Consider the following 15,890-nt stretch of genomic DNA (forward strand, 5'->3'; position numbering starts at 1 on the left):
ATAAACAAGCATGTTTCAAGTGCCGTAGGAGGCAGAACTCATTTGCTTTCTCTTTAGAGAAATCTTCATTTCTTTTCAATCTCTCAGGATATCAAGTGTAGCCATCACAAGCTATACAATATTCTGGCTCACTAAGATCTCCCTAAAAAAAGTGAATACTATTAATGCTACCTTAAAATGAACTTTATGCAGGAACACTTTAAAAGGATTAAGCTTTACAGCAAACTTACGAAATCAATTTTTTTCATACTTTACTGCTAAGGGAAGTGGAGCTTAGAAATATTTATTGACCCAATATCACACATCCAGAGTTCAAGCACAGGTCTGCCTAGCAGCAAAGTGTAGGTTATTCACCACAGGCCAACTTGCATCTAACAACCTTCCAAGTTCAGCAGAATTCAGATGCAGAAATGTGTTTATAGTACTTCAGCTTTTACCGCTGAGAAAGGAAGGCTGTGGTTATGGCATAGGGCAGTTCCTTGGGGGAAAGAAACGCTCTAAATTAAATTTACTTGAACCTTAAAAGTGAATAAATTCTGCATCATGAGCCATTACTATCTTCCAGATGTTATAGAAGTATACATCCTTTCCATTTTTACTTCTTGTCTCTTTGGCCTTTTATATAATTGTATTCACAATCTGAAAACAATTAATTCAATGATTTCTAGCTGGAGCAGTCGAAGAATACTGGTGGTCTTGCACATAAGTGATCCTCAACCAAACAAACAAACAAAAAAAGCTGTTTTTCCTTTTTTCTTTGCCTTCAACTTTTACTATCACTTTATAATTTGTCTACAGTTTCTCTAAGACATGGATGTCTACTGAAGATAATAACTTCAATTTCCATCACAGGAGTTTAAAAAATCACCACCTAGGCTCTGAGCTCAGAGATACCAAGTACAGAAGGAAAAAGAGGCAAGCGGGAGGGGTAAGGTTTACAGCTGGGGTGGGGACACTTGGGGCAGGAAGGATTAGGCCAGAATGATTTCGGTTGGAATAGCTCAGAATAAAAAGTTTTGATGACACACGTTCATTGTCAAATCTGCATGTTCACTGTTGGGTTTTAAAGTATGGTCCTCACCCATTGTACAACTAGAGGTGAGGGCCCAGTATGGTAACCTAGCGGCTAAAGACCTCAACTTGTATGTACTGGGATTTCATATGGGTGTTGGCTCTAATCCCGGCATCCCCACTTCCCATCCAGCTCCCTGCCTGTGGCCTGGGAAGGCAGTCAAGGATAGCCCAAAGCCTTGGAACCCTGCACCCACATGGGAGACCCAGAAGAAGCTCTGGGCTGCTGGCTTTGGATCAGCTCAGCTCCAGCTGTTGTGAGCACTTGGGGTGTTTACTAGAGGACAGAAGATCTTCCTCTGTCTCTCCTCCTCTCTGTATATCTGACTTTCTAATAAAAATAAATCTTAAAAAAATTGGAGGGGAAATCAATGGGGGTGAAGGAACCTGGGGAGGAGGACAAGAAATCCCACAGCTTATGAAACTGTATTATAAAACAATGGAGACATAATTTTAAAAATATAAAACAAAACAGAAGTGTGGTCCTGCACAGTGCTTCCTTGGCTCCCCAGGAAGAACTGAAACTGGCTCAGTATAAGTGCAGCTTCTGCTGGACTTGCTTATGGCCTCAGGCCCAGAACTGAGTAAGAGCTACCTCTAAGAATCATAAGTTCCCCTGGAAAAATCCAGAATAAGCTAGAGACATCAGAAGAGGAGGTATTTGTCTTTTATTTATTATTATAATTACTATTATTACTGTTTGTTGAGCTCTCCCTTCCAGTCTACGTGCATTGGCCCTGTCTTCAGGAGAGAAGTGTTAACTCTCCCCCTGTCCCACTGATGCTGCTGGGTTTGGGCTATCAACTCTCAGTGCACAATGAGAGAAGACAAACAGCAAAAGGAAGAAGCCCCAGTAGGGAATGGTAACCCCCCTCACCTGTTCCTGGGACTCTGAGATGCTAGAAGCATGGGTTGGACATCCTCACACAAACATGCTGCATCTTCCCCTGCCTAGAATAGGCTTCACTCATCCAAGATGAGGGGAAATGTGGACATAGCATCAAGAGACTTCATGCTCAATGTGAAGGATAGATAACCTGGCTTTCCCAATTTCCTGGAAAGCTAAGCTTAATTTGGGAGTTTTCTGGAAGTGGCTGTGTTTTAGCAGTGTCTCTTTATCCAGTGTTTGTTACCAGGCTCATTTATGGCATGGCAATAGTAATACTGGTTTTGTTATGTTTTTCTGAATGTAGTTTGCCTTTCAGAATGCCCGAAGCCAAACTGGAATAATCATGTGTACCCTTGGTTCTCTTTCAGCAGCAACGCCTCTCCCACTAAGTAAAGAGACCTGGACCTCCAGTGGAGTCGTCTTGTGCAATACCCCCACTTGCCTCTCTACCACCACTTAAGTAGATCCTGGCCTTCCAACCATGTAGTCCCACTAAGCAACTATCTAGCTGATTTAGATTTGCACTATCATAATGCTTCTAGATCACTTGACTCAACAGATCAGAACTGGTGAAATAACTGGTGAAAATCAGCCAGACCCTGATTTTCTTTGCTCCCGAGTATCTGAGAAGACCCTGTTATTTTCCCTGCCCAAGGGAATGGTCACCCTTTCATAAATCATGGCACACCGGATGTGATCTATTAGGATATGGCTGATTGAAACATGTATTTCTTTTTTCCAATGAGGCAGCCATGTGGCACCATTCCAGGAATGAACATCATTGTATTTTACTCTATGTGTTTTACTCCCATTGAGTTGTACAATAGAATGGCATTGCTCTCAAATATTTTTCTAAAACAAACATCACAGGATTCTTAAAAAAAACCAGTCTTATAAGGAATGGGTATTCTCTAAAATCAGCTTTAAAAAGAAAGTAACTTTCCATCCCAGAAGTTTTCAAAGAATCAGATACCCCTGACCATTTATTACATACTGAAAGAGAAGGAAATATCAGACTGAAATAGATAGCTGGTCAGTTTATCACAGCTCCACCACTTATACTCATATAGGAGAAGAGAACACATTTAGAAGAATAACAAAAAAATTTACATAAAGCTTGCCGGTAGATTGGGTATAAGAGAAAGTATTCTAAAACCAAATGATCCAAAGATGAATTCAACATGTTTGATTTTGGAGTTCTTTGCCAAGACTGGGCTCCACGCATAGATAAATCAAACAAACTCACTAAACCAATCTTCAGAATTGCCATTTCCAGAATGCCAGGAATCACAAAAGAATCTAGGTGTGTAACCACACAGGATCTTGAAAGAAGCCCATGGCCAAAAACATAAATACCTCTGCATACTCTTTCCATATGTACAAGAATTTTATAATGACCTAACTTTTATAGAAAGAAAAAAAAAGGCCCTCTTCAAATTCATTTACCTAACCATGTTTTGCAGACAAATTCCATTTGATAAAAACCACACTGAGATTTTAAGCAAGTTAAAGTTTGGTGTAAAAGAAAGCAAAGAAAGAAAAAAGAATTAAAGATCCCACATCTACACTTGTATAGATAAACAATTCATGTTCCTAAGTGGTATAGTCACCCTGAGCTGAAGATAACCTTGTTTGAATAGAAAAATGAGTCCTTCAGGCAACTGTTGCTGCCCTGCTGGCTAGGCTGCACTAGGAACACCAGGCAATGCCAGCTTTGTATCCTTACTCGAATGCGTCCTAAGTGGTTGTCACCCTGTATAACCCAGTCTTTCTAAATCAGTGATGCTTTAACGAAGTTCAGCTTTTGTCTTCCTTTCTTAAAGTACAATGATATACACTGCTGCCTGCAGCACACAGCTCAAAATCCTCAGGAGATAAACAGATGCTTTCGGTGAATTTGTGTTCACTTTTCCCATTTCATCTCTTGAGTCTTCTCACATTTAAGAAGCACATACACACACACTGTCATCTTCAGCCACACTAAACCATCAAGTGCATCACCAGAAATGCACTTCTACTTCATTGTACATCATACACTCTGCTTAGAAAAGCTTTCCTTCCCTTGTGTTCTTGGCTATCTTCTACCTTTCACTTGGAAGCCCTCTGGCATCTTCCAGTACTGGCTCTGTTGTCCAGCCTTTGTGTTCCCACAGGGCTCTGCTCCCCAAGGTTAGCCGTAATGGAGTTTCTCATTTAGTCATATTTCCCCTCAGTAAATTATACATTCTTTGAAAACAAAAATCTCCAATGTGGTTCCCTACAACTATGCTGACTAAACACCGGATGCTAACTTATCCATCCCTGACTATCTTTATGATTTATTTTATTGCTAATGACTTTAACAGATGAAAAGAATCGATAACTGAAATGTGCCTCATAAATGGAAATTTCTGTGTAAAGATATTCATTTTACTTAAATTGTAATTCAAGTAATTCTTGATTTCCTTTAAATCTGTGCCTTAAGAATATGAGTTGGGAAAGAATCTAATGCAATGTCCAATCTGACTTCTGCACAGGGAATTTGCGAACGGCAAAGTGACTTGGTTAGAAATTTACTTTGCTAAGAACCAATGAGAACAACTCTTGGGCAAGTCCTTACCCTTGGGCCTGGTGAGCCATCACGCCCAGGTGAGCCAATGCCTCCTGGCATACCCTAGGTAGAAGAGAAAGAAAGAATCAGAATTGCAGAAATAAGTCACTACCACTCACTTCCCTGAACAAGGCCAAGGTATCCAAACAAACCTAGCGCACAATGGTGGCCCTAGGTGATTTAGAAATCAGCCCTGGAAATCATTCCTGGAAGAGAAGCTTAGCATCATCTCCCAGACCTCACCCGGGGAGCAGCAGTGTGAGGTTCAGGAAGAGCTTAAAGGGTAACTGAATTCAGGCCAAGTCTTCAGCACTCAAACACCTCGTTACCTAAATCATAGAAACTTCAGAAGCTCCAGCCTCCCCACCTCCCACCTTCACTTGGCTAACACTAGAGCTGAAACTGTCAGACTGAAAAATAAAAATATTACCTGTGGGCCTGGAAAGCCAGTATCTCCTTTCTCTCCTTTTTCACCTGGCATTCCCTAAATATCCAAAAATAGAGAGTTAATTTCACATCACGAAACTCTTAGTCATTTATTTCCCACTTCTAACTGTTAGGACATTTTCAACATTAAGCTGCTTTCACACTGACATCCAAATAGAGCATATTTCACTCCTCACACACACTATGCCATTTATGTAAACATTCCTGTGAAGCTGAACATTTATAGCCAGAATAATTTCAACATGGAACATACAGTCCAATATTGCTAAGGAAATACTTCAAATATATTGAGAGAAAAGTTGAATTTTTCATATGTCTTATAATTTGGATTTAAAAATCTCATACCTAAATAGATTTGATTTTGTTTGGGGTGGGAAAATGTGAAAAGGATTTAACAACAGAAAAACAAGCACAAAACTTCAACATATGTGTATTATTTATATTCATCATTATAGAAATTCATACAATAACGCTTTCTAAAGTGCAAAAGTAATTTTGTACAGAGAAACTTTTCTGCTAAGGACAAAAGCTCCACCTGTAGAAAGAATACTAAAAAAATGTTTTTACAAGAAACTGGCTTATTCAAATATTAACCAAAAACATAAGTTTTATGCTTTAAATATAGATGCCTAAGGTGAAATGAAGGAGGACCGTGAATTGAGTTACACTGTCTTCAACGGTACAAAATAGCTCTTCAAAGAAATATAACCATTTAACACACACCATCTAAATCTAAACTTTTATAAATACACTGCACTGTGATGCCTGCTGTAATAAGGCTTATAAATAAATGGTTTTCTAAAAATACATCCAAAATTACTAAAAGTAAATAATGAATACTTTTGGTGTAGCATTTGTTAGAGTCCACTTGTTATCACATCTATCCAGAATTAGGCAAACAGAACAAGCTACACAAAGCAAGCTGTGTTGTTTTTCTTCTACAGACATAAAGCTTGTGAGCGACACCTCCATCCTGCACATGTACCTATTTTAAAAGAACGCCAACAATGAGTAAGAAAAAGCAGCTAAGGAATATAACTAAAGAAACTCTCAAATCAATCATTACTTTAAAAGGTACTGAGGCAGATATGGAACAGAAGACAAAAGTTCCTTTTTTTGCAAACTCATGGAAAAATAGACAAATTACTTCTGAATGTTCACAGGCAACTCACGGGCATTCCTTGGATGGATAAGCCGCTGGGTCCTTGCGGTCCAGGAGGACCCTGTGGGCCTGGAGGGCCTGTTTCACCTCGAGGTCCATCTGGGCCCTGGCACACAAGAGAGAGAAGTCATTCCAGAAATTAACTAAACTCTAGGATGCCAAGAAGGTATTTCTGCTTAGGGCACTTGGAGTTTATTTCCTTATACAGTCTTTACTAATACAAAAAACATGCAAAGGATAGCAAGATACGAAGCCTCAAATGATTCCCCTTACAGCAGGATGTCATCAGTGAGCAAACACACAGCGACTCCCAATCACTGCTTTTTGCTTGTTTCTCTAAATGAGAAGGCTGTGCCAACTATGTGAGTAATTAGATCCCCCACATTTCATAACAAATCTAAAAGGTGTAAGTGCCTCAGGACCACCCTCCTGGTCTGTGCAGTTTTAACCACCCCCCCAAATGGAGTGTGTTCTATCCATCATCACCGCGATCAACTACTAACCTCAGGAGCACTCCTCCGCATTTACCGAGAGAACTGTGTACCCGGCCCCCATTCACTAGCTCACTCGAAACGGCCTCCACTCCTTCTCTCCTCAGCATTTGCTGATCGATCTGCTCCAGGCTCGCTATTACTTCTTTTCTGTTCTTTTTCAGGACAAAGTGTCCCTTTCACTTCTGTACCCTTTCTGTGGTTTGGACTTTATTGTTGAAACAATGCCACTGGTATAATCGTACACAATCTAACTCACCTTTAACCTCCTCTTTGCATCTCATTCTGCGCATCAAATTAAAGCTATGTTTTCTGGCATTAGAATCAACACTTGGAAATCATCTTACTAAACTGACATAAAAATGTATAGTTACATGGTATCTTTGATGTTTTGGTACATGTACACACTGAATAATTTTAACCCAATAATATATAGATTATCAAGCATTTACCATTTCTTTGCAGTAAGCATCCAAGATACTTTCTTCTGGATTTTTTTTTTTTGAAACATTTAATACATAAAACTCCAGGCACCCTACTGTGCAGAGAATACCACAACTTCTTTCTTATATCTTACTGCAACTTGATGTCTGTTTTCCAAGCTTATTCTGCCCTCTTTGCCCTGTACTCCCTAACCTCTGATAAACACTGTAATAATCTCAACTTTTAGCAGATCAACATTTCTAGATTGCACATTTGAATGACTTTTTTTTGTCTGACTTTTTCAATTTAACCTAATGACCTCCAGCTCTGTCCAAGGTGACTCAAACACTGTTATTTCCTCCTTTCATGGCTGTGTACTATTCCACATGATATTACATTCTCCTTATCCATTCATTAATTGATGGACATTTAGGCTGTTTTCATTTCTTGGCTATTGGGAATAGTGCTGCAAAAACTAAGGGCATGCAAATGTGTCACTGACATATTAATTTAATTCTCTTTAGATATATCAGGTGAGTATCATGACTGGCATGAACTTGGCGAATCCACTACTTCAGACAAAGAATACAGAAAAAAAAGCAAGATAAGTAAGGATAAATTAAGAAAGAAGATGAACACCTCATAAAATTTAAATAAATGAGGGAAATTATCTGGAAATGTGCATTGTTTAGCAGTCAGCTAAGATCTAGGTTGAATTTCAATAGCTGAGGGCATGGTCTTAGGTCACGTTATTAAGGAAAATTTGTTGATAGACTGAAAGGGAAATAGGATAAATATTTAAAAATCACATAAGAGGGAGAAAAAGAGAAGCACTGGATATACTCCAAAATGAGAAAGGCTAGGAATTAGAGATAATAAGGTGTAATGGGTAGCAGTGTAGAATAGGCCAAAAGAGGAGGTGTACTCACACAACAAGGTGTCTAATCATGACAGATTTTATAGCTGTCACAAGTTAATACAGGAATTAAACTGCAGCCAATGGAATTGGTAACGAGCAGAACTGTGCTGACTTATATGTAATTGTAATGACAGGAATTTCTCAGGGATTCTTGGGGAAGATAAATCATGTGGGCTGAGAATTATTTGCGAGATGAAGAAGCAGAAACACTAAATAGCAACTATTCCTAGGAGCATGGTTTCAGAGGAGAGGAGATGGAGGTAGCTAGATTTTTTTTAAGTACGAAGGAGGAAATGCAAAGGCAATTTATTAACATTATTTAACATTTATAATGGTTTAATATATAGAATATATCTGATTAAGGAATTGGGATGAGTATCAGGAAAAAAAGTAGGTAGTCTTTTTATTTCATAAAGTATGAGACAAAAATGATGTGTAGAAGCCAGTTGCATAGTTGCTTTGTGTATGCAACTTCTTGTTTTCTGTTTGCTATAACAAAACTTTCAAAATACATTTTGACACTTCCAATATCAATAATGTAGTTTATCAGTTCACACACTATTAATATCAGTGCATACATTAACATCCAACAAAAATTTTCAAAACTATTATAACCTTTTATGGTTAGTTAATCAAAAATATTATAGAAATAAGTGCAGTAATCTCGTGGGAATGGATAATTGAAAAAATGGATGAATTTGGGGGACACCAGGAAACTAGGAACTAAATTTTCTGCATAACTAGAGTCATCATTTAGAAAAACAATACGATCATGCTGACAGCTAAAATAAGGAAGTCAGAAACTACAGGAGCTTGCGGGCACTGCCCGTGGCAGAAACCAAAGACCACAGGCAGCCATGCCCGACAAGAGGCCCCCAACCACGAACCTTTAGTACCATGAGTGCTGGAGCCAAGTAAGGTTCAACAATTGTGTCTCAGAACACAGAAAACAATGAACAAAACAGCAGAAAGTTTATCAACTGAGAGTTGAACTAATACCTGATTAACTATCTTCAACCTTCTTTAAGGTACTTTTGTTACCCTCCTATTTGTTCCTACTTTGCTTCATCTCTCTTCAGGTATAGAGTAACAAGTTTTTAATGTTCTTTTTTCCCATAAGTAAATATTATGCAAATCTAAGAAGTAGCCACATTGAAGCAGTAAGTCCAACAAGATGGTTGGAGAAGAGACCATGTGGAAAAACCTGATGAAGAGAGACGGGGAGGCAGGGAGTGGAAGACTTTGAATACCATGCCAGAGGATGAACTTTGTTCTTTTGACGATAGCAGATAACTACATCCTCTGAAGAGTTTGAAATGACCCAACCTAGACTGTAAAGGAATTAATCTGGGGACAGATGTGAAGAATCAGATAGTCACGCCACTAGAGACAGGAGACCATTAAAACATTTGCCAAAAGTCAGATAGAAGAGGCTGAGGCCTGAACTCAATTAGTGGCTGGGATTCAGCCAGCCCTCCGATGCCTGTGCAAAGCAGAAAAACGTGTCTTGGCATGGCTTAGCATGACCTGGTCCTCTCGGATGCTGCCCTTGTTCAAACTGGAACCTATATCGCATGGTTTGGGTCAGTGACAATGGGAAGCAAAGATTCAACCTTGATTATACAGAGTTGCAAAGCAGAAGCAAGAATCCAAAACCTGAGAAATTACATGGCAGGGACTGATACCAAGCTGTGAATCTGTAGGATTCCACTAAAGACACATTGTTGTTGCAGACAGAGGAAGAGGGGAAATGTACCAGAGAAAGAATTACCCTGGAAAAGAGGCAACCTAGAACACGGACATGCTTTTTGAACCCAGAAAAAATGTTTCTATTTTGAAACATTCTCCTTTGATTTAAAAGGACATCTTCAAATATAAGGAGAAAGGGTGCCACGTGACTTGCATTAGATTATAAGAAGCTTTACGTTGCAACAGTGGAATAAATCATAATTAGCTCCAAATGATGATGAATTTTGGAGTGGGAGAGGGTGTTAAGAGGGTAAGAGTAAGGGTGCAAGGAGCAAGGGAGGGGGAACAGGAGGGTAGGAGGGGAAGCAGGAATGGAGAGGGAGCAAGGCGGGAGAGGGGGCATGAGGGGGAGAAAGGAAGAGGCGGCAGTACCTTTGGGCCTTGTTCACCTTGCTGGCCCTTCGGTCCCCGGAGTCCCGGACCACCCTGGCAAACAGATGTTAGGGATTAGCTCAAAGGAAACTCTCAAAACAGTGTATTTCATTCATTTTCCTTAATCATATGGATTATGTCATTATTACTCTCTATGAAACCCACATATTCTGTAATGATATGCGCATGTACACCAGCACGATCCTTAACTGGAAATCTGCCACCAAGCTTCACTCCTGCCTGTAGATGAGCTCATAGTTGGAGAAGCTTTCCCTGCCAAATCCTTTCAAAGCTTGAGAAATTAACGGATGTATATATTTTAGTAATTATATAAGACTTTGATGATTAACGGATGCAGAAAGTAAAATATGCAGTTGATCTAACATTGGCTATGATTTTCCACATAACTTGGAAATTAAATTCTCCGACTACATTTTAAAAGGCATATTAAAGTAGCAAAAGTTATTTTTGTTACACAGAAATGGCTAATATTTCTGAAATTTCAGTCAAAATTTCCTCAAAATTTTAATTCACCACTTACATTAGTATTCAACAGTTTTCTTTCCATAGGCTTATTAACATATACATAAAACATGCCTAAGCCATTTGCATATATGCTTACTGTGTCAAAGCATGCAGGTGTGTGTGTGTATATATAAGCATATATATATATACACACACATTCTGAATAGTTTGATTATTTCACTTAAATAATTCTTAAAATAAAATGAGCAATACAGCAAATGGATGAAAATATCACTCACTGAAGAAATAAGGTAACCTTCAATACACTATATATAATTTTACCAAATTTAGTTACATTTTGCTGCTATTAGAGTCTGTGAGCCAGTAGTGTGCTCATAGAAGGAGATGAACAAGTGTTGGGAGGGCCTCCCAAAGAACAGGTAGAATTTCTCCTTCACCTGAAGAGCAGGATTGAAAATGGGTAACCATTGCATTGTATGATCTCAATTTATCTGGTGTTATATCCAGGGTTACCAAATATGATTTTGTGTATCTTCAGTAGAAAACTTACGTCAGTTGGGAAAATACTGGGTCAAGGTTTCCTTATCATTTCTCCCGTCTCATTCTTCCATATTTATTAAACACAACTGTATAATTGCAGTTTATTTATTGTAAGTGTATAAAAACTATTATTGTGGTTTTATTCGATATGTATAGTTTACATACATGGTGTCATACATAATTCTAATTTTTAAACTTAACTGTTGCAGTTGTCCAAATTTTAGCTATATAACAATTTATTTAGCTGTTCTGTCTTTGGTAATTCAAGTGGTTTCCTTCACATTTTTTGGTGTTCAAACAAATCTCATCTTCATACATTCCTTAGAGTTGAAGTTTTAATGTTTCTTAATAGAAAACACCAAGAAGTAGAATTATAAGTGAAATGTGATGGGTATGCAGGTGTATTACTAATTATACTCAAACTTGCCATGTAAGTTATATACCTGCCAATGATCTGAGAGTCAGTGTTGATAAGACTCTCGGCCATTGTCCACACCTATAATGTCAGGATGCACTTAACTAACAGAATGATGGACTTGGGACTCTCTTTGAAGGACCATGCTACTGCAATCAAAAAGACGGGAAATCAGTGGGGCGGGTAGGAAAATTGGGAGGGATGAAAGGGGAAATCAATTGTATCAATCAAATAAACAAAAAGGGTCAACATCAGATACTGTCAACCTACATTTTTACCAGTTGGTCAGAAAAACCTCCTTATTCTGATTTTAATTTCCCTGGACATTACTGCTAACTTATTTGTTATAACTTTGGTACATTTATGTTTAACCTTCATGTGAATATCGTTTATGTACTTAGTCCAATTTTTTTACAGGGGTTTGTTGTCTTTGTCCTTAATGGCTAGAGAGTTTTCATGTTTGAATACTGTAATTTTGCTCTGTGTGTGTGTGTTTCATGTAATACAGATGCTGCAAGTATTTTTTGCCACTGTGTGAAATACTGAGGCCCCATAGAGCCTTTTCTGACCCCTGTGTTGGTTTCATATCTGATGTTACTTTTCAGATTCCCCTTTACAGCCAGGAGAGGTTGTGCTAATCCGGTTTTGGTCACTTTGGTCGAGAAGTATCCAGCCTAAGGAAGGCAATATGGCAAGCCAGAAGGACTTCAGCTCCTGGGGGAAGTTGTTCACCAGTCTCATCTCCCTTCAGACCATTTATGTCTAAACATTTTACTGAGCAAACCATCAGTGCCCTAAGAATGTACATTACTGTTTCAATTTTTCTGTTCCTTACAGCCTAGTGCTTTCCAGTTAACCTACTTATCTGTCACAACTCAACTGTCTCTCACAATTTTTAAATCTTAAATGTGCAACCTAAATGACCTGTGTCTGTCTGAATGGAAGGTTGTACTACAATGGGACTGTCTCCCAGGTATGCATGCCCGAGGCACCCATTTTCAAAGCCAGGGAGAATTTTATGTTATTATTTCTCCTTGACTCTCATCTCTGAGTACACAACGAGAATTCAACAAACACTGCTGGGCTAAAAACATCCACACTTTTAATAAGTCAGTCGAAGGAAACACATCTGGTTCTTTTACCCGTGTCTTCCTTTTTAAAGGACTTCTATGGCTGTACTGGCTCGTCATATTTTGTGAACGGTTGAATGAGAATATATTCAAAAAATTATATTCCAACACCAGGTAGGACTTACTGCATATTGTTTGTGATATCATATCTTAAATATGTTACATCTGATATAGAAATATTGGAAAACTTCAGTAATTCTCTTATTTTACATCTTGTCCCCCCAACCTAGAATTGAACACCTTTTTCCATTTTCTCATTAGAGTTTCACTCTTAGGTCATAAATAAATAAATATTGTGTGAGTTGCTCTAGAAGCATTGTAGATGAAAGAAACTTCAAAACCCTCCAGCTACAAACACTTATGAGTGCTACTTAAAATAAACATTATTGTAATTAAGAGCTGAATTCTTAAGTACCAGGAATAAAGGAGAAAGAAAACACAAAGCAGGCACGAACAAGGAGGTTGCCCTTGAGTGCGAGGAGGAGGGTGGTTGAGGCTTGCTGCGAAGCTTATGCCCACGAGCCCATGCAGAGCGTTGCAAAGTGCACCTACACCCACGACAGGCAGGGAAAGGGCTGACTCTGAAATATTCTTTGAAAACAAGAAACTTGAAACAGCATCTTCTAAAGGACATAGAAGAAAATAATGGCTCACTATGTGGCAGATGACCAAATGTACAGAGAATATTTTCAGCTATAAATCAGCAAACTTTCAAGAGAGCCCTCTAATACTTTTCATGCATCAGTATGCCTAATGAATGCTGACTGCCACACTGCCATGGTGGAGATTCTAATTTTAGCAAATAGTTTAGGTAATCAAACCAAGCAATACCTTTGTAAGCTATAGCATGTTATACTGCTTGTTACTATTCTGAAGCTGGAAGGAAAATTTAGCACCCATTTAAAAATGACTATTTTCAAGTTCTAGGCTAAACTGCACATGACACTCTGCGTCTGATTAAACTTTTGCAACACACAGAGCATGTACGTGCATATTATCTTCCTTCACCCGCTTGACACCTGTAGGTCCTAGCACTATCTATGTTTTTACATGACAAAGTTCATGGGCGTTTAGTAGCCTGCCTAGTGTTATGATTTACATTTAATGCTTCTATCATTACTCCGATCTGCTTCAGTGGGATACAGCCTTATTATTATTTTCTTTAAAATTAAGCATTACATCCAATACTTGCAAAAATGATCAATGTGTCAAACCTAGAGAAGTTTTGAAGCATATTTCAAATACACCCAGCAAGTGCTCTTCATTTTTGTTCAGCTCAGAAGAATGTATTAACAGCTGAAGAGAACTTATGTCGGAAGAGTCAACGTGGTGTGACTGTTTACCCTTCAAGCCAGCTGTCATCACAGGTTGTGAGCTGTGTGGGCGCTGGCCATGTGGCTGCTGCTGCCAGGGACCACCACGGCCAGGCCTGAGAATGTTTCTCCGCATGGTCTGGGTTCCTTGATTTGCCCACATTATCTTCTCCTTGTTTGTTCTTCCTGCCTTCCCATGTTTCCCTGACCAAAAAAAAGGCTTAACACCCACATTTTAAAGAAACAATGTAATTGCAAATTAACAAGAAAGAAATTAAACACTTAAACATGAAAAAAAATGTATCATATTAAAGACCCAGACAGTGTAATTGTTCACTGTTAATATTTTACAGAGGTGTTCTCTCTTTCTCTTTCCTTTCTTCCTTCTCATTCTCCCTCCTTCTTGACTTTTTTTGTTCTCACATAAAATTGATAGAAAATGTACAAGAGTGACCGTTCATGCTCAGGTGGATATTATTCCTGCTGAACCAGAAAAACCCCTTCCATATGCACAAATTCTGATACAGAATGGGCATGGGACATAGGCATAAGCAGAGGCCCAGTGTTTGCAACAAGCATTGCAACAGCACACCACGGGACCTTAAAGGAAGGATCCGAGTGCACAGCATCAGGAGAGACGGGCTGCCTGCTGAGTAGTAGTCCCTAGGAGTCTCTCCGAGCCCTCAGCTAATTCACTGAACATCTCTTCACCTCATTTAGTTTACAGGATTTGATGTGTGTCATAGCCATTTAAAATGGATTTAAGAAAAACATGGAAACACAACTCAAAGATTGGTTTATTTTGAAGAAAAAAAAATTGAAATCCACACGTGCAGTCCTATCCTTCAATTCCATTTCTCCACCAACTTTCCAAAGTACTCTCTCACACTGCGATGATGCTAAGTGCAAGAAATGATAGCTACTAACGGGATTAAATTACATCTGCCACCCCTTCCCACCCCGCCAGGCGGCAGACTTACTGGTGGGCCTGCTGGTCCCAAGGCCATTTCGTTGGCTTCCGAACAGGAGCAGGAATGAGGAAGATCTGGGCAGGCTTCTTCATCTCGCTGCAAGGAAAAAAATAAAGTGTAAAGTGCCAAGGCAATTTAGACACGCTGTTATGGACTCCACAAGCTTTTTATTTAAAACATTTTAAAATGTTTTAGTCTAGAAAGGTAATGATAGTCATTTGTGATCAAAACATCTTTTTTTTTTTCTTTTTGGATCGTTGTAATCACTGTTTATCAAAGGATGTTGTCAAAAGCAGCTTGAGATCGAAGTGAGTGAAAAAAAAAATCAACAGTAGGCCCCAGGTATTCCTGGTTACTATTCAATTCAGTTGGAATAATAGTATCTATAAATAAAAGCCTCCAAACTTCATGCTACAATATTTTGTTTGTTTCAAAGGATAAAAGAAAATCTACTGGTTTGCTAAATCAACTATATTCAAAGAAGAAATGAGGTGAAACAAAACGAGTGTTTAAATAAATCATCAATTTCCTGTGACAATTTTATCAACTGCTTACATCCTGTGGCTGAAAAGAAGACCAGCACCATGGGCAAGCTAAAGCTTTGGGGTAAGGATATTGGTTTTTCCTTTCTGGGAGAACTGGGTTGTCACATGACATTACAAGACAGATGACTGATGCCAGTATAAGCGTATCTGTCTGAGTTACTACAATGTAAAGGAGCTGAACAACTCATAAATATCCTATTTGGAACATCAGGAAAATGAACTCACCTTAGGCTTAAAAAAAATCTTTAAAAATTTGAGAGTCCATCAGTGTCCTTGGATAGACAGAAAATGAGCTTCATAATTAAAGGTTAGAGCTGAAGAGAACACAGATGCTAGTGAAATGACCAAACTGAAAAGAATCCGAATGCTGGTCTGTA

General features: G+C 38.7%; 1 protein-coding gene across 1 annotated transcript in view; it reads right to left on the minus strand.

The window, feature by feature from the left end:
• Positions 1 to 15,890, minus strand: part of COL14A1 (collagen type XIV alpha 1 chain) — a 197,424-nt gene that overhangs the window by 39,187 nt on the left and 142,347 nt on the right. The window contains exons 36-40 of the mRNA XM_040979368.1: positions 14,978 to 15,064; positions 10,114 to 10,167; positions 6,170 to 6,265; positions 4,981 to 5,034; positions 4,560 to 4,613 (exon numbers count right to left, since the gene is read on the minus strand). Coding sequence (XP_040835302.1) covers positions 4,560 to 4,613; positions 4,981 to 5,034; positions 6,170 to 6,265; positions 10,114 to 10,167; positions 14,978 to 15,064 — 345 coding nt within the window. The remainder of the gene's footprint in view (positions 1 to 4,559; positions 4,614 to 4,980; positions 5,035 to 6,169; positions 6,266 to 10,113; positions 10,168 to 14,977; positions 15,065 to 15,890) is intronic.

The sequence above is a fragment of the Ochotona curzoniae genome, unplaced genomic scaffold (assembly GCF_017591425.1).
Source record: "Ochotona curzoniae isolate NIBS_2020 unplaced genomic scaffold, NIBS_Ocur_1.0 contig_3190, whole genome shotgun sequence".
NCBI classification, from domain to species: domain Eukaryota; kingdom Metazoa; phylum Chordata; class Mammalia; order Lagomorpha; family Ochotonidae; genus Ochotona; species Ochotona curzoniae.